At 37.6% G+C, this 21,749-nt stretch overlaps 1 protein-coding gene across 2 annotated transcripts in view; it reads left to right on the top strand.

Annotated features, from left to right (window-relative positions):
* The window catches only part of COL9A1 (collagen type IX alpha 1 chain), a 196,953-nt gene that overhangs the window by 96,649 nt on the left and 78,555 nt on the right, over positions 1 to 21,749 (top strand). For both annotated transcript variants that reach the window (XM_073626742.1, XM_073626743.1), the window contains 12 exons: positions 1,027 to 1,050; positions 5,860 to 5,913; positions 7,654 to 7,707; positions 9,400 to 9,432; positions 9,523 to 9,579; positions 10,956 to 11,009; positions 14,700 to 14,753; positions 15,728 to 15,781; positions 18,522 to 18,575; positions 18,929 to 18,982; positions 19,106 to 19,159; positions 21,359 to 21,412. In XM_073626742.1, coding sequence (XP_073482843.1) covers positions 1,027 to 1,050; positions 5,860 to 5,913; positions 7,654 to 7,707; positions 9,400 to 9,432; positions 9,523 to 9,579; positions 10,956 to 11,009; positions 14,700 to 14,753; positions 15,728 to 15,781; positions 18,522 to 18,575; positions 18,929 to 18,982; positions 19,106 to 19,159; positions 21,359 to 21,412 — 600 coding nt within the window. The remainder of the gene's footprint in view (positions 1 to 1,026; positions 1,051 to 5,859; positions 5,914 to 7,653; positions 7,708 to 9,399; positions 9,433 to 9,522; positions 9,580 to 10,955; positions 11,010 to 14,699; positions 14,754 to 15,727; positions 15,782 to 18,521; positions 18,576 to 18,928; positions 18,983 to 19,105; positions 19,160 to 21,358; positions 21,413 to 21,749) is intronic.

Raw genomic sequence — 21,749 nt, 5'->3', positions numbered from 1 at the left:
GAGATAGCTTAGCTTAGTCATTTAATCACTTTTACTGGTTTACTGTGGATCAAATATTAACAATGACTATCTGTGCCAATCCATTTATAGATAATAGCAGCAAAGTAATTCTGCATTATTAGTTACTTCAGAACAGCTCACAAGTATCTTCACTGAACTTCTCATTGTTATTGTCAGCTAGTAAGCCAATTGCTTTTTCCCGCATAAACAAACAATAAGCATTTCTTCCGGCTCCATAGCCTGATGCAGCAACAATAAGTTAAAAACATTAAAAACACTAAACAAGAATACTGTTTAAAGTATAAGAAACATAGGGGGTTATTTATGAAAGGCAAATCCACTTTGCACTACAAGTGCAAACTACAAGTGCACAGTGCACTTGAAATTGTACTGAAAGTGCACTTGGAAGTGCAGTCACTGTAAATCTGAGGGGAAGATCTGAAATGAGGGGAAGCTCTGCTGATTTTATCATCCAATCATGTGCAAGCTAAAATGCTGTTTTTTATTTTCCTTGCATGTCCCCCTCAGATCTACAGCGATTTTACTTCCAAGTGCACTTTCAGAGCAAAGTGGATTTTCCTTCAGTAAATAACCCCCATTGTTTTTTTTTTCCTGTCAGGTAGTAAAAATATTGTTCTTCATAAAAAAAATGATAGAATTTGTAGCGTAAGTGCTGACCAATGGGATAATGATGGTTGGGTCATCAGTTTTCTAAAATATTCTTAAGTTTAATTTAGGTTGGAAGCTCCAACGAGCGCAGCCCTTTGATTCCCCTTGTATTAAATTTAACTGTACCGGCTGCCCTCATGTTGTAAAGCACGCTCAAACGGTTGGCGCTATAGCAATCCTGTAAAATAATAATTGTAATAATTATTTCAAATTTTCTGCCATTATTTTTCACATAGACAAGTAAGATAGTAGTAGGAAGGTTTGGTGACCGAAGAAACATTGTAACGCTCTATTTATGCAAAGTAAATATTTTTAAACCATGTAAGATTTATTTATTCTCTGTTTTCTATTTCAAAGGGTGGCGGAGTTTCAGGGCCAAGGGTAAGTAGAGAGATTTCAGCAGTTCTTCATGACACAATAAAGTAAATTTTTTTCCTAGCAAATCACTGCCTATATTTAATGTTTTATCTGCCAATAATGCATATGCATATGTTGATACTAATAAGGCAGCACATCATACCAGCTATTTTACATTTAATGTCCACACTTAGTAATAATTAACCTATATTTTTACATATCTGATAAGGGTCAGCAAATCCATGTGCCAGGCAGAGGTGTTGTTAGACCCTGTCACCCAGGGTTTTCAGCTTAGTGTCCAAGGTCAACATTCTAGCAAGGGTTCTCATCAATCCAAGTATGATCTTGCACAAAGCCATATTTTAATCTTTGCAGAATACAGTTTCTGAGGGTTTTTGTATCATCCTTTTATACACACCTCCACTCATAACTGCCTATTTCCCTCACAGTACTTTAAAGTGGAACTTCACTCTCTCAATCAACATAGACCATTTTTAGCATTTGTTAATAGATATCGTAATTAATTAACAGAATAGAAGGTATATTATATGTACTTGTTTTAAACTTTTTTTTTATTTCTTCAGTTACTTCCTGGTTTCCAGGCCTAGGCAAATTATGTTATACATTCCAGGAGTCTTCAGTAGGGAGGAGGGGTTTTCTCATCTAAGCACACCTTCCAGCCTGCATGCCTAAGCTAAGGGCATATAGATTCCAGGAAGTAAATGCTACATGAATCATCTGCCGTTACTTAAGATGGCCACAGCCAGAAATGCTATGGGGGTGGTGAAAGGTATATCTCAGCAAAAGAAAGCATGGGGACATGAATGGATGGATGAGTTTGCTTTAAATATTAAAAATAAATTAAACCTGTGTTTTTGGTTTGTGATGCTCAGATGCAGTGTAGTTCCGCTTTAATTACTCCTTCAAGCAAAGTTAATTAATTTGATCTTCAATTTTAGTCATGTCATATGTCATCATGTTCGTGAAATTAGTTATGAGCAACTGTGGAGCAATTCATTGTTTTCAGAAAAAAAATGATATTAGTCTTAAGCCCCATACACACTATCAGATTTTCTGCTGATTTTTGTCTTCAGATTTACCAAAACCATGTAGTCCAAGGGCCTGCCTGATTGCATACAAATTGAAACTCCTAAGGTTTGACCTCATATTATATGGTTTTGGTAAATCTGAAGGAAAAAAATCAGCAGAAAATCTGATAGTGTGTATGGGGCTTTACACCCAGATCTGATTTATAGCATATTTTTTAATGGATACCAATAAAAGGTATTTCCCATTGTCAGCCTATTTACATAGAGCTGATGTAGGGAAACATGGTATGAGGTATGGTGGAGGCAGATTATTTTTGGGGTCATTTGAGAGTGCACTGATTTACTGGCCTGGGGCCACTGTTAGGCAAAGGGCCAAAGCATCAATGTCTCAGTTCTAAGTGCAGTTGTAAAGGGGAAAAAAAAACAACAAGAGAGAAGATAGAAAAGATATAGTAGAAGGCAGAGAAGAAAACCTCACCCATTTCCTGTCATGGTACTTTACACACCCATTGCATTTCAACCTAGATGTCCAGCCACCAGCTTTTCAGGCACAAGTGGTTGTTTTGCTGTGAGATGTTTTTAGACGTGCATGACCCCCTTTTTGGACCCACTCGTGAATCTTCTGACCTATGAATCCTGTAATCCTGATACAGGATTCTGTTAAAATAGCATATGTCCCATAAGCTGGTGCCCTCTGAGGATGCCACCCCTTAGCTCTACTGTGCTGGAATTGTACTGCTTGATAGATTTTTTTATAATCTGCCTCACCATGTTTTTCCACCATTTACAGATACAAGCATAGCCAATTTGGCTGTGACAAATGCCAACTTCATTGGAGGGGGTTAACAAAAAGTTTCCGGATGCTGAACCCACACCTCATTGAGATCAATGGAAGCTGAATCTGTCCTTTCTGGGCTAATAGGCAAGGGGGTGTAAAAAATAGTGGTGGTGGTGGTGGTAAAAGGGCGGAGGGCAGTGGCCACTACCCTGGGAAACTTCTACCAAGTAAAAAAAAATAAAAAATTAATCTGGGAGCAGAGATCTTTTAAAGCATTGATATTTACAAATGAAAAAAAGAGTTTTAAAAGTTAAATTCAGCTTTTTTCGAAATTCCAGCTCCCCTATGTACATGAGCGTCCAAAGAACTTTTTTCAGGGGGGCATCCGTTTAAGGTCACCCATGCGCTGCCCCTTTTTGACAATGTCATGAAGGGGAGGGGCTTAGTCATTATCACATAAAGCGCCAGGGTCCCCCATATAGATCCTTGTTTAGAGCAGGCCAGGCCAGAGTCCCCCATATAGATCCCCCTCAATGAATTCTCAAGGTGCTCATCAGATATTTTGGTTCCAATTTTGCCTTTTGTGTGCTTCACTCTTGAAAAGAGTTGCTCACTAAAATAGGTGCTGCCAAAAACTGATGACATGAATGAAGTGTGCTTGTGAAGAGTGGGATATTTTTCTTTGAGAAGATAAAACTTACAAAAGTCCAGTAAAGAGACACTGTCACATTTTCCTTAGGTCACATGTGTTCGCTAAGTACAAACACATTTTTACAAAAATTTTTAGTAAGTTTACGATTTTGTGTTGGACCTCATTCAAAGCTGTCTTGGGCCACCTGCGGCCCGTGGGCCACAGGTGGGACATCCCTGCTGTAGATGAAGGGTCAACACTAGAAGCCAATGAGGCTCTCCTGTATGCACATATAGACAACGAAAGCATGCTGAGAGATATAGAGAATAGAGGGATGAATTTATCAGTGTGCTTCTGATTCTTCAATGTCGAATCAGCAGCCTGGGAGTGTATTGCTCAAGCTGTACTGCTGTATTGGAGGTAAATACACTGTGCAGCCTGACAAGGGTATCTGGGTCACAAAACTGACTGCAGAGAATTACAAATGCTTTGGCAAGTAAAGAATATCCAGTTTATATCAACTGTGTAGTTAGTTGCTTTCCCCAAATTTACCATTAAGTACATTGATTCCTTATGAGTATGTAATGAATAAACATCATGTACATGTTACAAAACACTAGTAAGGGTACATTTTTGTGAGTTGCAAACATGTACAATTGTAACAGTACAGTAATGAAAGAATGAATATATATATTTAGGTTCATTTGCTAAAGTAGTTGGGAATCTTCAAACAATAAATTGTGCTTATATACATTTACATACATTTCAGTTCAAAGTCCAGTCATGTACAGATGAAATAAGTAAACAGGAATTTGTGATCATTACATCCTCGCATGTTTAATATGCTCACTGAGTATGGATTGATATATACAGTATATTTGTTCTTTAGGATTGTTTTTTGCATTTTCTTTATGAACAGGATCATTTTTGGGGGTATTTATTTTTATTAGGTATACAAGTGGCTTCCAGCTTTCTGGTTATGGGAGAATGTCATATGACATCCTCCCAATTGTGCGCCTCATGCATGCCCTAGTGGTCATGCTGCACCATGATCTGTAACCCACTGTGTCCACGGGACACAGCAGATCACAGATCATTGTACTGGACTGGTCCCAGTACCATGTGATTGCTGCGACCAATCACAGCGATTACATGACAGTTGTACACAATGAATGGCTTTCATTCATAGCCGTTCATTGTATACTATTGTGATGATCTCTGTGATTGGTCACAGTACTATGTGATAGCTGTGGTCAATCACAGTTCTCACAGTAGTACACCCTGTGAATGAATGGATGATATTCATATAAATAATTGTGTATCATAGTGATCTTCACTGTGATAAGCAATGTTAGTTTAAACAAAACAAAAAATCCTGATCACCTCCCCAGAGTAGTACAGTGTCCCTATGGTAACACTGCACTGTTCTGGTCACAGTATGTACAGAAAAATGTTAAATAAAGAAAAAATGTAAAAAAAAAGAGAAAAATGCTCAATTAAAGAAAAACCAAAACTTTTTACATACTGTCACTAGTCAGTAACCTCGATTACTGCCACACCAGCCATATGATGACACTGTACTGCTCTGTTGACAGTATGTAAAAAAAATAACAAATTGTATTTATTTCTTCATTGCATTTGACAAAAAAAATACAGCTGCAAAAAACTCACCATGCCTCTTACTAAATACCTTGGGTTGTCTGATTTCCAAAAAGGGGTCATTTGAGGGGAATTTGTACTGTCCTGGCATTTTAGGGCCTCAAGAAATGACATGAGCAGTCAGTTCATCAGGACTGATCGATTTTCACATATATGTATCATAGTTTGTAGACTCTATACATCATAGTTTGTATAACTTTTACACAGACAAAATAATATACACTGATTTGGGTTATTTTTACAAAAGAAATGCAGCAGACTACATTTTGTCCTAAATTTATGATGAAATATTATTTATTTGCAAAACTGTATAATAGAAACAAAGAAAAAATTGTTTCTTGGTATGTTTTTATTAATATAGCAAAAAAATGAAAAACCCAGTTGTGATTAAAATATCACCAAAAAAGCTCTATGGGTCTGAAAAAAAATGATAAAAACTTAATTTGGGTACAGCGTTGCATGGCTTTATAATTGGCATTCAAAGTGTGACAGCGCTGAAATCTGAAAATTGGCCTGGACTGGAAGGGGATGAAAGTGTCCAGTATTGAAGTGGTTAAACAGGAATATGCCTTTCACATGATTGGTTAACTGAAGTGAATACTCACACAATTGAAGATTCTCAACTTTTTTAGTAAAGACACAGTTTTTATGCTGGCTGCAGTGATATAGTATGTCTGTTTGCTGATAACTGAACCTATACTCATTTTTGTTTTTAGGGAACACCTGGTCCAGCAGGACTCCCAGGTGAGCTTGGTCGCAGTGGTCCAGTGGTAAGTGTCTTCTCAGTCCTTAAAGGTTCATTACTTTAGTGATGTGCTATTTTTTTTATATAACTCAACAGAATGAATTGATATTTTACCTCATATATATTATGTGGTTCAATGCATTCAAGCCGTCCACATCACAAAACAATTCACTGTCTTTACATGCCATTAATTAAAATATTCAAGTTACAGGGGGTGCCCCATAATAATTGTTTGCCTCATGCTATATGCCCAACTACATTAGTAAAATGTATGCACCACCTTCTCTCTCAGCTCACTGCAGTCTCACCTACAAATTGGGAGGATGAGAAAAACATTTGCAGAATAGACTCATGTGCTGAAGCCCTTTGAGTGTATATTTTTACTGGGAAACTAGTCTTTATCTGCATGAATACCTACCAATGTAGGTATCTGCAGAATTGTTTGACATTCTCCCACAAACAACATGTTTGGCAATGTTCAGCCAGGCCAAAAAAACATTATTAGCTGGGGAAGAACCAACGTTTAACATGTATTTAACCTGCATACCCACAAGTATTGGGTCTAGAAAATTCCTTAGCGTAACAAAAATATTGGTAGCTGTTTATTTCATGTTTTAGTGTTAGTTATATATTAGTTAGTTAGTGTTAGTTATATGTTAGCTGCTGCATTTTGTGAAAAAAGGTGACAAAAATAAGCGAGATTAGATGTTGTACATTATCATAATGTAAGTTAGAAAAATAAAATATATCCTGTAACCTCGAAGAAGAAGAAAAGTATGCCTAACTAATATAAAAAAGAAAACTTTGAAAATAGCCGTGCTTTATGTGTATAATTTACATTGTTCCGGCTTACTCAGTGTGTATATTTCTATTGCAGTGCCTTAAGTGTGTGTCATAAATATGTTTCAATTGTATAGTGGCTCAATAGTAACTAATTATGAAACTGTTATAATGAAAGAGAGAGCTCATGCACTAATTAAGGAGGAAACCTTCCTGAACCATATTATCTACAGTATTGACAGACAAGCACACTTTGAATGGTCACAAGAGTTCTTTTCAATGCAAGATTGGGCTATTGATTCGATAATTCAATACATAGACCAAATAAATACGTATATCAACGCTTCCAACCAGATGGCCAAGCTAATGTTCCACAAAGCTACCTGTCACAATCAAGATACAAAGAGAATGGAGTTATAGAACCACCTGAATTGACATCATCACCATTGACTGTAATTTCAGTGTTGCAGAATACATTAATTCAGCTGATGTTGGATACCAGCATTTATGCCAGGGATACAGAATAATTCATTGCAAGAAGCTGTCTCTCGTTAAAATGCAAACTACTTCTAAATGAAAATGCATTTTGTGACATTCACAAATATATTTCTAATATTCCAAAATTTGAGAGATTTGGTTGTTACATTATATGTGGATTTTTTTAAGCCCCCGAGGGTAGCAATTTTCATCTGCTCCTTCCATGGAATATTAATGTGCAGGAAATGGCAAAGTAAGTTATTAAATGCAGAAGTTTTGAGAATGTATAAACACTCTTACAAACATAGAGTAATAGATGGCTGCATCACTTGAATCATTAATGTATTATGAATTTGATATTCAAAGTTTAAAAGATGGGTTTGCATTTTCTCACTACATGCATTTTTGTGTGCAAACAGACAATTAGTGACATAAGATTCATATACTTAGAAACTCTCTAAATCTTACCAAGTTGCATAAATAACTATATACTTGTATTTTGCTTTAGGGTGATGCTGGTTCCAGAGGTCTTCCTGGGCCTCCAGGGCCACCAGGTCCTAGAGTAAGTAAAAATTCATAAAACTGCACATAACATGTCTGTCATCTACAATATGGAACATGCTTTATGATGTAATAATGTAATAATAATTTACTTGCTGTACAAGTTTGGCTTGGTAATCAATACTTTTATGTCATTATTATGTTTGCCAAAGTAATAAACCTTAATCCCCTTATCGTTTATTTATTTTTTTGGTGGCCAGAATGGTTTCAGTCAGGAAGATTTAACTGATTTATTTTTTTGCAGATGGTTATAAAGCATAAGGGCACATGGTTCATCTCTGTCTGTTCTTTGATAGCAGAGGGGCAGAGAGAGAGTTTTTGTAAGTCAAAGTAATGTCCATTCATCATTGCTTTGTCGGGTGTTCACTGCCATATCATATTAGTCATTAGCTGGCAATTAATGTGTTCAACTTCAAGTTCCACTATGATCATGGCTGCTACTAAGATAGTGATCTTAAAGGGAGTTCCTTTTTGTAGTATAAAAACAAGAGCAAATTAGATAAAGTAAGTCACTAGGCTACTGCAATAGAGCAGACATAAATTGTAAAGTAAAGTTAGTAATAGTAGATTACCTAGGAATTAACAAAGCAAGTTAGTAAGCTAGTGTCAGTCAAAACATGAGCTATAAAAAGAAGGTCTTATTATAACTCTTTAGTTCTAAGTCACACATTATGAAGTACACTGGGGCGCTGATATCACCAGAGTCTTCAGTGAAGTTGACCTAAAATGTTGGCTTAAGGAAAGGCGACCTGAAGTTGTAGTAACATCTAATCTCAGGTTTATGGCTTAGAAGTAAGTTTTGGTGCATTTAACTCTCTTAGCCTTATTCCATAATGCCTAGCTAATCAGTGGAAGTGATTTAAACTTTTTTTGGATGTTACCATGTTAAAAAAAGGCTATGTTTACCCAAAATGATAGATCAGTGTAGATGGATTCCAATGGAATTAATCTGAAACCAGCTTCTTATTTGTTGCAGTAATATCAGGACCAACATCACCTCATTAAACATTCTAGTTCTTTCACTTGCCCCCCTATTAGAAAGTCAAGCAACATGGTTTCAGTCTCCCTGCAGCATTCTGTACAATTTGAAATAAAAGGACAACTCAGAGGAAGAATACCTCATACTGGCTTGTGCAGGTTAGGTGAAGCTGGGAACTCAAGTGTTGAGATATTGCCCTTGTGAACCCCAAGAGGTTAGGAAGACAGTGAACCATCCTAAATGCAAATATGGGTCAGGTTGGATTAATTTGCTCATTCTGAAATGCTGCAGTCCATAAATGACCTTGGATTTTTAATTAGACTTTACAACAGAATATGGCTGTTAGCCCCATGCCAGTCCCCAACCTGACATACCAGGTTACCCCTTTTTTCGTCTGGATCATCACAGCTTTATTATCAGACCTTTCTGTAAGAGTGGTCCTAGCTATGCTACCTCTGGCATACCATTCAGAAAAGATATTTTGTCTAAAAATGTTTAATATATTCTTAAGACAGTACTTTTCAGCCATGATAAGCCAGCAAAACCATATATTTATATAAAAAAAAATCCCATATTTGAAAACGATTCAGCTCTTGGCTGTACATCAGCGGTTTACTTCATTCACATTTTCAATTACAATTGATTTTCCTTGCATTTTATGATCACTGTGTTTCTAAAGCAAATGCAGAAATAGTCTATTTTTGCTTTCAACAGGGGACAGTTGCAGTGCGAGAAGGAGATCCCCTGGTGAGTTCTGTGTGGAAAGCATTAACAAGTGTGTCAATGTTCTGCATTCTTTCAATTTGTTATTTATTACGACTTTTATTTTATTTTCAGTGTCCCAACTCCTGCCCGCCAGGCCGCACAGGTTATCCAGGTTTGCCTGGAATGAAGGTAAGGACATTCTTTCAGCTAGAAATAGTCTGAATTTATTGATACATGATGAAAATTTACAAGACAACACTGAATAAATGAGTGACCATAAGCTATACATTTATTTAAAAAATATCAGGGTGTTAGTATGAGTGATAGATGTAGACGTAATGAGTATATTAGAAAAGATATGGAAGGATAGAAGGAAGTATAGAATGAAGACTAGATGGATGGAAGGATGGATAAGATTGCTTTATTATGTACATACGAGGTCACTTAATAAGGACTAACACAAGACAAGTTAATCAGAACAAATCTTAATTTTTCTGAAAAATGATTGGTTGCTATTAGTTACTGCACTTTCTATTAAGAGACATTAGAGGTCTGCTATGTCTTCGTGGAGGCTTCTTTTTTTGCAATATTAAATTATAATAACATAGCATAATTTCAGTGGGAAACATGGTAATAATATTGTATTGCAGTTTAGGGTAAACATAATTTACAGATATGTAAGGTTTAATTGATTCTACCAAGTGAGTTGTCTGATTTGGCTGAATATGGTTTTGTAATGAATTTAACCCAGAGAACATCAGAGAAAATTAAGAAAGCAGTACTTTTATTTAGACTGATCCTAAACAATCAGTGTTTTCTACCTAAAGCAAATCTAATCTTCCTAGTTGGAGTAGACTGAGCCCCCTGGGCCAGTCTCAAAATACCAATGCTGTTGCATAAGAGGAAGAGCCCTTAAAGTGTTACTAAACCCACAACAGTAAAATCAGTCTGTATATGCAGTAAAGCATGCTTGTTATACTGACTGTTGAATCTAAGGGATTAATCTTCTGCATTGGGTAGAAAGGCTGTATGATCCTGTCTCCTCTGATCATTTCCTTCTTCCACTGGCTCCAATATAAATCCTGATATTTACAGAGCCAGGGGACAGGCTGCACATGCTCAGTTTGGTGTGTATTTCTAGAGAGTTTTTTTTTTCTTTTCTTGGGGCAGTGCATGCAATTAGCATAGGGCCAATCAGCACTGTCCAGACAGAGGGTCCGCTGTCCTGCATTATCATAGTACAGTCATGGGAGAATGAAAACTCCTCCCACAAGCTTTAGCCACACACTCATAGAAGTCACAAAACTGCTCTAACTGCTGGTGAAAAAAAGGTATTTAGCAGTTTATATTTACTAAATAATTGCATTTCCATGTTCTGTGTACTGTGGGAGACAAAATATAGTGAATGCACGGTCCTGGGTTTAGCAACACTTTAAATACACCTTTTTCACATGAATCTGCATGAGCAATCTTAGAAAACAGAAAGTGAACAGTCACATGATTATACCTAATTATTATCATATAAATAACACATAACTATGCTAAAACACATGTATATTTTCCAGGGCCACAAAGGTGTAAAAGGAGAAGTTGGAGAACCTGGAAAACAAGGCCATAAGGTAATAATTTTAACCACAATATATTTTAAAACTACAAAAAGATAATCAGTTGGTGAAGCTGCATGATTGCCATTGGTATTTGCATGATTTTGGCAGGGGGTAGAAAATCAAGCAGCTGGACTTTCTAATTGTTCTTGAAAAGGTTTCACCACTCATCCAATGTCCTGACCTAGCCACCTCTGTCTACAACAATTCACTCTCATCCTCACTGGACGCACTTGCTCCTCTAGCTACAAGCAGAATCAGGGTCCAACCCTGGCAAACTGACAACACCAGTATTCTCAAGAGACATTGCCGTGCTCTTGAACGTGCTCTTGAAAACCAAATCCCTGCAGGACTTCACCCTATATAAATCTGGCCTCCTAAAATACAATTCCTGCCTCCATGCTGCCCAGCAAACCTACTTTGTCTCTCTTATTAATACCTTGTCAGCCTGTCCCTGTCCGCTCTTCTCTACCTTTAACTCTCTGCTTTGTCCCCCAGCCCCTCTACCCACTAACTCACTCATAGCCCAAGACATTGCCAATCACTTTAAAGAGAAGATTGATGCAATACATGAGGACACCTCCACTGTACAGATATCTATCCCACTTAACATACCTTGTCTAACAGCACAGTTAACACTTTTGAACTGGCTACTACTGAAGAGGTTACAAAACTTTTCTCAGATGCCCACTTAACCAACTGTCCCCTGGATCCTGTTCCTTCACAACTACTACGGTTACCCTCTTATTCTAACCCATGCTCCCTAACTCACATCTTTAATTTCTCCCTCTCTGCTGGCTTCTTCCCCTCCCCTCTAAAGCATGCACAGATCACTCCCATACTTTAAGTGTTTGTTAACCTAAAAAAATAAATAAAGATCTTGTTCCTTTAAAGCATGTTATACAGAACAGTGCTTGTGCTGTGTCATTTGGCCCCCTGTATCACCTGAAATACCTGGCTGATCCTGCCAGTTACTGCCCTCCCCTTTGTAAACTGACCACAGTATATCATGGCTGCTGAGCCCTGACACCATGGTCAGTTTACGTGCCTCCAACATCCGCTGTGTCTTCTGTCTCTCCTCTGTGCTCTCCTCCATCATCTCCCCCCTCCCTTCCCTGCCTTGTCAGCTCCAAGTCTGTGCCTGCCCCCTCCCCTCCTGCTGCTTAAATTAGGGTTAAATTTACATTATCCTCTTGGTTGATTCATGTACTGTCCCCCTGTGACTGTGCTTTATAAAAAATGCAGCTATATACCTGTTTACAGAGCACCGGTCGGCACTCACGTGACCCACCGCCTCTCTCATCTCTCACATGACAGTTGCAGTAGGCGGGTCCTCCTCTCCTCCTCCCCTCCTTACTGATGTCAACGAGGGATCCTCGGCCCTGTCCGCTGTAGCTGTCAGGCTCAGAGAAGAGAGCGCCGATCTGCGCTCTGTAAACAGGTATATAGCTGCATTTTTTTTTAAAAACACAGTCACAGGGGGGACATTACATGAATCAACCAAGAGGATAATGTAAATTTAACCCTGTTGGTTTTACAACCACTTTAAAAATCCCTCACTGGACCCCACCAACCTGAACAACTTAAAACGCATGTCATTGCACCCATTCACATCTAAACTTTTAGAGCGCTTACTCTACAAATGTCTTAGCTTCTACCTAACTGACAACAACCTTCTTGACCCCTTTCGTTTGCAGTACTCCACATAAACTGCTCTACTAAAACTCACTAATGATTTACTAACTGCTAAAACCAATGGCCACTACTCCATGCTCCTACTACTTGACCTCTCTGTGGCCTTTGATACTGTTGACCACCCAATCCTTCCCAGTAAACTCAATTCCCTTGGTCTCCAAGATTCTGCTCTATTCTGGTTCTCCTCCTGCCTATCACTGCGCTCCTTCAGTGTTACCTACAACACTGTCTCTTCCTCTCCAGTACCTCTTTCTTTAGGGGTCCCCCAAGGCTCTGTTCTTGGATCCCTTCTCTTCTCTATCTACACCTTCTCCCCTGGCCACTTGATAACCTCCCATGGCTTCCAATACCATCTCTACGTCGATGACATCTAAATCTGTCTACTCCTCACCTCACCTCATCAGTCTCCTCTCACATTACTAACCACTAACTGACATATCAGCATGGATGTCGCACCACTTCCTTAAACAAAATCTCTCTAAAACTGAGCTGATAATATTCCCCCCTGCCTGTGCCCCATCGATTACTTTTCTATCAAGGTCAATAATGCAACCATCAATCCCTCCCCTCACGCCAGTGTACTAAGTGTAATACTAGACTCTGACCTGTCCTTTCAACCCCGAATCCAATCATTGTCAAAAGGTTGTAGACTTCACCTCCATAACATCACTAAAATTAGCCCCTTTTTAACTAATTAAACCACCGAGCTACTCATTCACTCCCTTGTTATCTCTCTCCTTGACAATTGCAACTCCCTTCTCATGGGCCTACCTCTCCATAGGCTATCCCCTCTTCAGTCCAGTTTGAATGCTGCTGCCAGACTCATCTACTTTACCAACTGCTCCGTGTCTGCCACCCCCCTCCACCAATCCCTACACTGACTTCCGAATGCCCAGTGAATTAAATTCAAAATACTAACAATAACATTAGCTACTTCACCAATCTTGTCTCCAAATATAACCCAAACCGACCTCTCCGCTCCTCTCAAGACCTCCTGCTCTCAAGCTGCCTTGTCTCATCCTTCCATGCTTGTTTCCAGGACTTCTCCAGAGCCTCACCCATCCTCTGGAACTCTCAATCTGTCTGGCTATCTCCTACTCTGGCTGTCTTTAGGCGATCCCTGAACACTCATCTCTTCAGGGAAGCTTATCATGCCTCCAACTAATCTTTTGTCACTTCAATCAGCTCTTCCCCCACAGTTACTACCTTTTGTACCACTTGCCCCACCCTATTAGATTGTAAGCTCTTGCGAGCAGGGCCCTCCTAACCCTCTTGTATTTTATTGTATTGTAACTGTAATGTCTCCCTTTTTATTGTTAAGCGTTGCGTAAACTGTTGGCGCTGTATAAATCCTGTATAATTATAATAATTCATTTACCACATATTTGCACCCCTTGGAGTCTGATTGGGCCCAGATTACATTTACTTAAAAACAAATTAAATTGCTTAAGAGAAAATTGCTTGTGCCAGACTTTCTACTGATGTATGTAAAAATAATAGATAGGTGAAAGTTAAAAATCTGGAACTTTTATTTGTGGTTTTGGACAGATTCGGGAACATTTAAAACCAGTGTCAGATTTTTATATTTTTAAGATTTAGGGTGGAGGAACTGCTGGGCTTTAAGCTTGGTGAAGGCTCCAAATGATTAATTTGATTGATAACATGTGGCAGTTCTCTAATGTCTGGAGGAAGTCCAACAGGGTACTTGGGAAAGTTAGATTGCATGGACTGAGAAAATTAGTTTGCCAAGTAATAGGGATCAGTCTGTATAACATTTTTATTTGCCATTCAATGCATTTCAGGCATTATACAAAAATCCTCCTTTATAACTGTGATGTTGACATGGTGTGGTTTATCATATGGAGACTTACCAAGGCAGTAATAGGTGCCTCAAGTTCTGCATTTGGAAACAGAGATACTCTGATGTTCAGTACATTACCAAGTGTTTTATGCAGCAAGTAAAATAATAAAGGGATTACTTCAGACTAATTTTGTTTCCTATTATTACAGGGAGAAGAAGGAGAGCAGGGAGTTATTGGAGAAATCGGAACCCAAGGCCCTCCAGTAAAGTGGTTTTATGTTGGAAATTATTCTGACAGATATATTTACATCAATCTGATTTGCTTATGATTAGTGACATCTAGATCATTTTATAATTGAAATGAGGACATGTGTCACATTTATAGGTATATCAGTAGATGTCTTTAGAATTGTATGTGATCACAAAAACCTGAAGTTCAACTAGGTTTTGGTATAATGTGCATATAGATAATTTTATTTCTAAAAGCAAGAGTTGATTTGCTTGATAGAGTAATTTTTACATCACCTAAAACAAGGCATTTAGTCTCACTCCAGTATATTATGATGGCCTGGTCATGTTCTCCCATTCTAGGCATATCAAAATACACCCCTAGACTTCACTATGTTTATTCGTGCAGGTGAATATGGACAAATGCACAAAGGTGCAAAATTTAAAAATATATGAGCAAATGTACAAAACTTAGGTGCAAAGTAAACACAAAAAGATTTCGGCCTCTTGGTGCTTTGGAATAAATGTCTCTGTATTTCTGAATATTTCTTTTTCACAACTAGCCTATATAAACCATGCCTTAAAGGTAAGCATTTTGTATTAAACAGAAGCATTTATTCCAGTGCACATTTAACACTGAGAAGTTGTTAATGCTATGTCTCCACAGTTACAGCTTTACCTTGTAAGTGTGTGACCTGACATGGCTCACGGGTTAACAGGGCACATTGCCTGCAGACACTCTCTTACATGGCAAGGAAATAGTATGAATAAAGAATTGTTGTGACAGTAAAGCCATTGCAGTTCTACATATATAAATTCCTTAAGAAATAAATGTTTGATATGCTTCTTTTCAAAAAAAGAATATTTTCTGGCGGCATACAATCACAAACACTGCTGTGCAATTGTATAGTTTTCGCTTACCACTCAAAATATTTAATATTACCCGCATATGTACAATTATGATGATGTTTGATCAGATTTACAACATTCCATGTCTTTTTTGTTGTAGGGGCCGCAAGGCTTAAGAGGAATCACTGGTGTCATGGGACCCAAAGGGAGTAAAGTAAGCTTAGTTATTTCAGCTTTGCTGGTATTCTTTCTAGACAAATCTGGTTTTATACAAAAAATATCTTATAACTTCATATCTTAGGTACTGCAGATGAGTAAGGAAGTGCTTTGAGAGGATCAAAGGGGTCTATTATTATGGATTCGCAGTGCAGTTTGCCCATCAGAATACAATATAATAAAGGGATTCCAATTACAAACAAGATTCACCTGTTACATTTAAATTTAAACAATTCTCCCATCAACACACAAGATGACAGATTCCAATTGCAAACAAAACTCGCATTTTACATTTAAATTCAAGCATGATTTTTCAGTCAGTACCAGTATACAAAATAACAAAGGGATTTCAATTGCAAACACGATTTTGCCATCACATTTTAACCATGTGAGGACTTTGAACATAAGGGATACAACTTAAAAAACGCCAACAACATTTTTAGAATGCATCTCTTATGTTAAGCTCTTGTGTATAAAATGACACTTGATCATTGCAGGTGCATCTTGCATCTTGCATCTTTGCACTTCCTCATGGGGTAACAGAAATGCAAAAACCCCAGTGCATCCTGGGAAGGCTTTACGAGGGTAGTGATGTGATTTTTTACATTTAATTATTGATTGCAGTAGTTTCTAAGCATGCCTAAAAACCCTGCGACTGATCTTAATTTTCCCATTTTCCCAGTATGTGCTGAACAGTCCCAGCATATTCACATACTCAGTGATTGTTATAACCCAAAGTAGATCACTAATATTTTATAGAGGTGTGGTAATTATCTTTCTGTGTATCATTGGCTATAGGTTGGCAGTAGACAGGAATGTGTTTCGCTGCCCATAATTGTCAGAAATACATGGGTCCATCCTTAAACTTAGTTTTGTAATGCCAGGACCTGTTGTGGCAAGCAAGCTCTCTCCTGACTCACTCAGTCTGGTTGATTTACTAAAAGCACATTGGTTGTTCACTTTAGAAAGAAATTTGCCCCAGAGCTTAGGGAAAGATGTGAAGCCCTGCTGACTTCCATCATCTAACCACGTGCACGCTGCATTTCTTTTTTTTTTTTTTTTACTTGCATGCGATTGGGTATTCTTTACAAAATTAAATTTTACCGCATTCATTTTGATCTGGGAAAAATTCCCTTGCAAAGTGAATAGCCTATTTGCTGTTAGAAAATCAACACCCATGATGTGCATTAGGAGCTTAGATTTGATAAACATTATTTTTATTTAACTCCATTGAATAGCTTGGCTGTTGCAAAATTATGCAAAGATTTCAAAGTGCTTGAAGATCTCTGTGTGCAATAACATGAGTTTCGCAAAAGTCAGAGATGCTTATTACAAGCTATTAAAGGCCTGTACAATTCGATTCTCACACGAACATTACAAGCTATGCCAAAACATGACTCTACCATGTATGACTTTTCTTAAGCTGGCCATAGACCATTTGACTCTCAGCCGTCTCACCAGGGACGGGCCAAGATTCTAACCATGTATGGACAGGCTGATTGTATCCAAGTCGACTTGGGTACAATCAGCATCTTGGATCTTTAGGATGCGATTATTGCCGGCGACTAGCAATAATTACTGTGTTCTCCCGGCAGGGAGGGCTCCCCACACTCCCCCCCCCCCACTGGAAGGACACAAAAGCTCCGCAGGAGGGATTACCCCAACACTGACTGTATTGATGGGGGAATTAATTGATTTTCTTTCCTGCAACCACCAAATTGTATCATCTATGTCCTGCCTTACACTCAAAATCAAGTTAGACTGAAAGCAGGAGTTTCTCACTGACACAATAAGGCTGATTTACTAAAGGATTTAAAGAAGTCTACACAATAATATGTGTGAATATTCACTTCAATTATTCAGTCAAATTGTAGATAAAATACTGTAAATACATAGGGATTTTTTTTTTCACATAATTGGATAATTGAGGTTAATGTTTACATACCATATTTAAAGGAGAAGTACAGCCAAAGCTCATTTGTCTGTACTTCTCCTGTGGATCACAGGAATGCAGTTCGTATTGCAGAGCCAGTCTAAGCTATGGCAAGATCACAAACATATGGTCAGGTTCCACTCAGAAGCCTGGATTGGCACCGGTCTAAGCCTCTCAGTGAGATGCTGCGAGGCTGAGCCAGCTGCTCCCTGATAGTCACCAGTTCTCTGCTCATGGAGCACTGAGTTTCGACTGATCAGCAGTGCAGAACAGACAAATGCTGCATTCACCTAGGTTGATTTTTTTTTTAAAAAAACCTTCTCTTTTAATTAGTGTGAACATTTTCAAATCATCCTTTAGCATAATATTCTCAAATCATCATTTTTATAATAGTGCAGAAATGTCATAAAGTTAAAAACAAACTTAAATGTTCAAGACTGAGAACAATAGCCCAAGGAAACATTATTACCGTTCCTGTAACTTCCTTACCAAATACATCTAATCTTATACCATGTTTAAGAGGCCCACAATTCTGAAAAATACAGTTTCTAGATTAATGTGATGGTATAAATCATCTGACAATTCATCAAAGGGGATCTTATTTTCTGTATTTTTCCAAGTTTTTTTTAGTCATGCTCATATTTAAAATATATAACCCTTCCAGTACTAAATTGCATTTAGAAAATGTACACCATAGCTGGCTAGACCAAATGATTGTATAAAAAAAATGTACAGTGAGATAAATTTATATTTGCTACTCTTATATCTACTTTGTTTTTATAGTTTAATCATTTTTACTTATAAGGGTAACCGTGGAGTGGATGGAGAACCTGGTCCCCGGGGAGTTGCTGGTGCAACTGTAAGTATCACTAACTATATTTTTAAATCTTAGCACTAAATTGGTTCTGTGAATTATGCTGACATGATCTGACACCTCAGCCAACTGCCAGTTGTAGAAGGACAATGGGAGCAGCTGCATTGACACAATCAATGACATACATGATTATCCTCTAATTAGATTTTACATTTTGCTTGTTTGATTTCCGAATAGATATTCATGGCCTTTGGGCAATTTTATTAACACACAGGCTGATTACAAACATATAAGGCAAATCTAGTCGGCCTCATAATTAGTCCATACACAGGCAGTGGTAGAAAAAGATTCAATGTGTTGAGTTAAAAAAAATATATATATTTATATTTTTTTTTCAGGGTGACCAAGGCCAGCGAGGTTCAATAGGAGAAGCTGGACCCAAAGGTGAAAGAGTAAGTATAATTTGTACTTGCACTTGAATAAATATTAACCTGCCTAAGACATATTTGTGAAGCCCAACAGCTAGCAGATTTTTAAGCAAGGCACAACATTTTATTAACATTTGCTTTTTCCAGGGAATTTCTGGACCAAGAGGAATTTCTGGAATGCCAGGATCTAAAGGGGAAGCGGTATGTTAATTTTACTAAACTAATTAGCGGTTTAAATCTACACAACCACAGACTTTCTCTTCCCTTGGTATTAGAAGGTTATTGTGAAAAGGATTTTGGTTGGCTTTTCCTCCAAAGCACAAAATAACTTGAGTTAAGTATGATGAATGTTGCTCTACCAACTGATTAGTAGGCAGTGTAAACTTCCAGATTACATAACACATTTGTTGGCATACCATCCATAAATCCAGTACTGTAAGTGGGACATACAGTGCCTTGAAAAAGTATTCATACCCCTTGAAATTTTCCACATTTTGCCATGTTACAACCAAAAACGTAAATGTATTTTATTGGGATTTATTGTGATAGACTAACACAAAGTGGCAAATAATTGTGAAGTGGATGGAAAATGATACATTCTTTTCAAATTTTTTTACAAATAAATATCTGAAAACTGTGGGGTGCATTAGGATTCAGCCCCATTTACTCTGATACCTCTAACTAAAATCTAGTGGAACCAATTGCCTTCAGAAGTCATCAAATTAGTAAATATAGTCCACCTGTGTGTAATTTAATCTCAGTATAAATACAGCTGTTCTGTGAAGCCCTCAGAGGTTTGTTAGAGAACCTTAGTGACCAAACAACATCATAAAGGCCAAGGAACATACCAGACAGGTCAGGGATAAAGTTGTGGAGAAGTTAAAAACAGGGTTAAGTTTAAAAAAAAATATCCCAAGGTTTGAACAGCTAACAGAGCACTGTTCAATCCATTATCCGAAAATGGAAAGAGTATGGCACAACTGCAAACCTACCAAGACATGGCCGTCCACCTAAACTAACAGACCGGCAAGGGGAGCATTAATCAGAAAAGCAGCCAAGAGGCCCATAGTAACTCTAGAGGAGCTGCAGTTATCCACATCTCAGGTGGGTGAATCTGTCCACAGGACAACTATTAGTCATGCACTCCACAAATCTGGCCTTTATAAAAGAGTGGCAAAAAGAAAGTCTTGTTGAAAGAAAGCCATAAGAAGTCCCGTTTGCAGTTTGCAAGAAGCCATGACATCAAACATGTGAAAGAAAGTGCTCTGGTCAGATGAGACCAAAATTTAACTTTTTGGCCTAAAAGCAAAACGCTATGGGTGGTGGAAACTAGCACTACACATCAAACTGTACTTCTGGTGAACTGTATATTATACTACCCCCAGATAAAATTGCATGCTATGTCCCCTAACTTTACTATTGGTAAAGTAGTATATATAGAATCAATGTTGGATTATAACATGGGTGGCTGCCTTGAGCATCCATGTTCCTATTATTTTCTCATGTGGTATTAGGTTGCATGAGATGGTGTTGCTATGTCATCATTGTACCCTCACTGCCACTGATAACTTCATCACTAGAATAGAAAGTTGGTGGAATTTCTTAATGAGTGCACACACAGCAATAAGAGTCTGATAAGGCTTCTAACTCTTGTTCACTCTATCCAAGACTATAAAAATGTTTTTCTGTGGAATTATACCATAACTGGCCCAGTCAGTGATCCTATGTAATGAATACTTGGTCATACTGTACATTATTAGCTAAGACTGTGGTTATTAATATCAGTCTGAAACAATTCACTTAAACCAAGGTTTATATAAGTCCATCAATCCAACAAGAAAAATAGGGTGTACACAAAAAGTAGGGTGTAATTTCTGCAGCAAATGTAAAGATCTGGGAATTCAAACACATAGATCTCAGCATCAGGGTTCTCAAAAGACTTAAAACCTGAATTTGGCGATTTAACTCTCCAGCATCTGCCAAAATTTTCAATGTCAGCTTAGAATGGACTGCCTACTAAATGATTGCCAAGTAAAAAGAAATCATTACTATTATTCTGTACATGACTAATACCCAGCTAAACTCAAACTCAAAACTTTAAATGGATGAATGCTAATGTGCCATTCAAATCGGTTATTATGAAGGCTTCCTACTATATTCCAAAAAATTATAGTAGAGTTGGCTATTGTTGATCAAGCTCACATCCAAAGTCAAGTCAACACATTCTTTTTGCTTTAACTATTGTTTTTAATCCAATTTTAAAATTATAATATATTTATAATGAAAGTTACAATTGCATATATTAAAATATATTAATAATTGTGTTTACAATGCTATGTAATCATAATAGAACAAATACACAGATTGATCAAAGATCACTAAAATATATTTTTTCTTTAGGGCTTGCCAGGCGTTGATGGTCGAGATGGAATCCCTGGAATGCCAGCAGCAAAGGTAAATTGAAAAACAATAAACACACAGTGTGGTACCAGTATTTATAATAGCTTGATGTATAGCTGGCTTATTAAGACCTAAAGCAAGCCAAACACTAGGGGATATGTCACAATTAATAAATCAATGTCTGAACAACTTGCATTCCTGTGATAAGGTCTGTGTAAGGGAAGATTACTGCTCTGTGATGCACTATGTACAGTATATATCATCGTTGCACAAAGTAAATGGGTATGTTTGTTTATTGTTCATAACTGGAACAAAGGCAATCATATGGATATATCGAAAACAATTACGATAATACAAAAGGATTTCATTGGCGTGTCACTTATCTCTTTAG

This window comes from Aquarana catesbeiana, linkage group LG04 (assembly GCF_042186555.1).
Source record: "Aquarana catesbeiana isolate 2022-GZ linkage group LG04, ASM4218655v1, whole genome shotgun sequence".
NCBI classification, from domain to species: Eukaryota; Metazoa; Chordata; class Amphibia; order Anura; family Ranidae; genus Aquarana; species Aquarana catesbeiana.
This window is presented reverse-complemented; position numbering and strand designations above follow the sequence as displayed.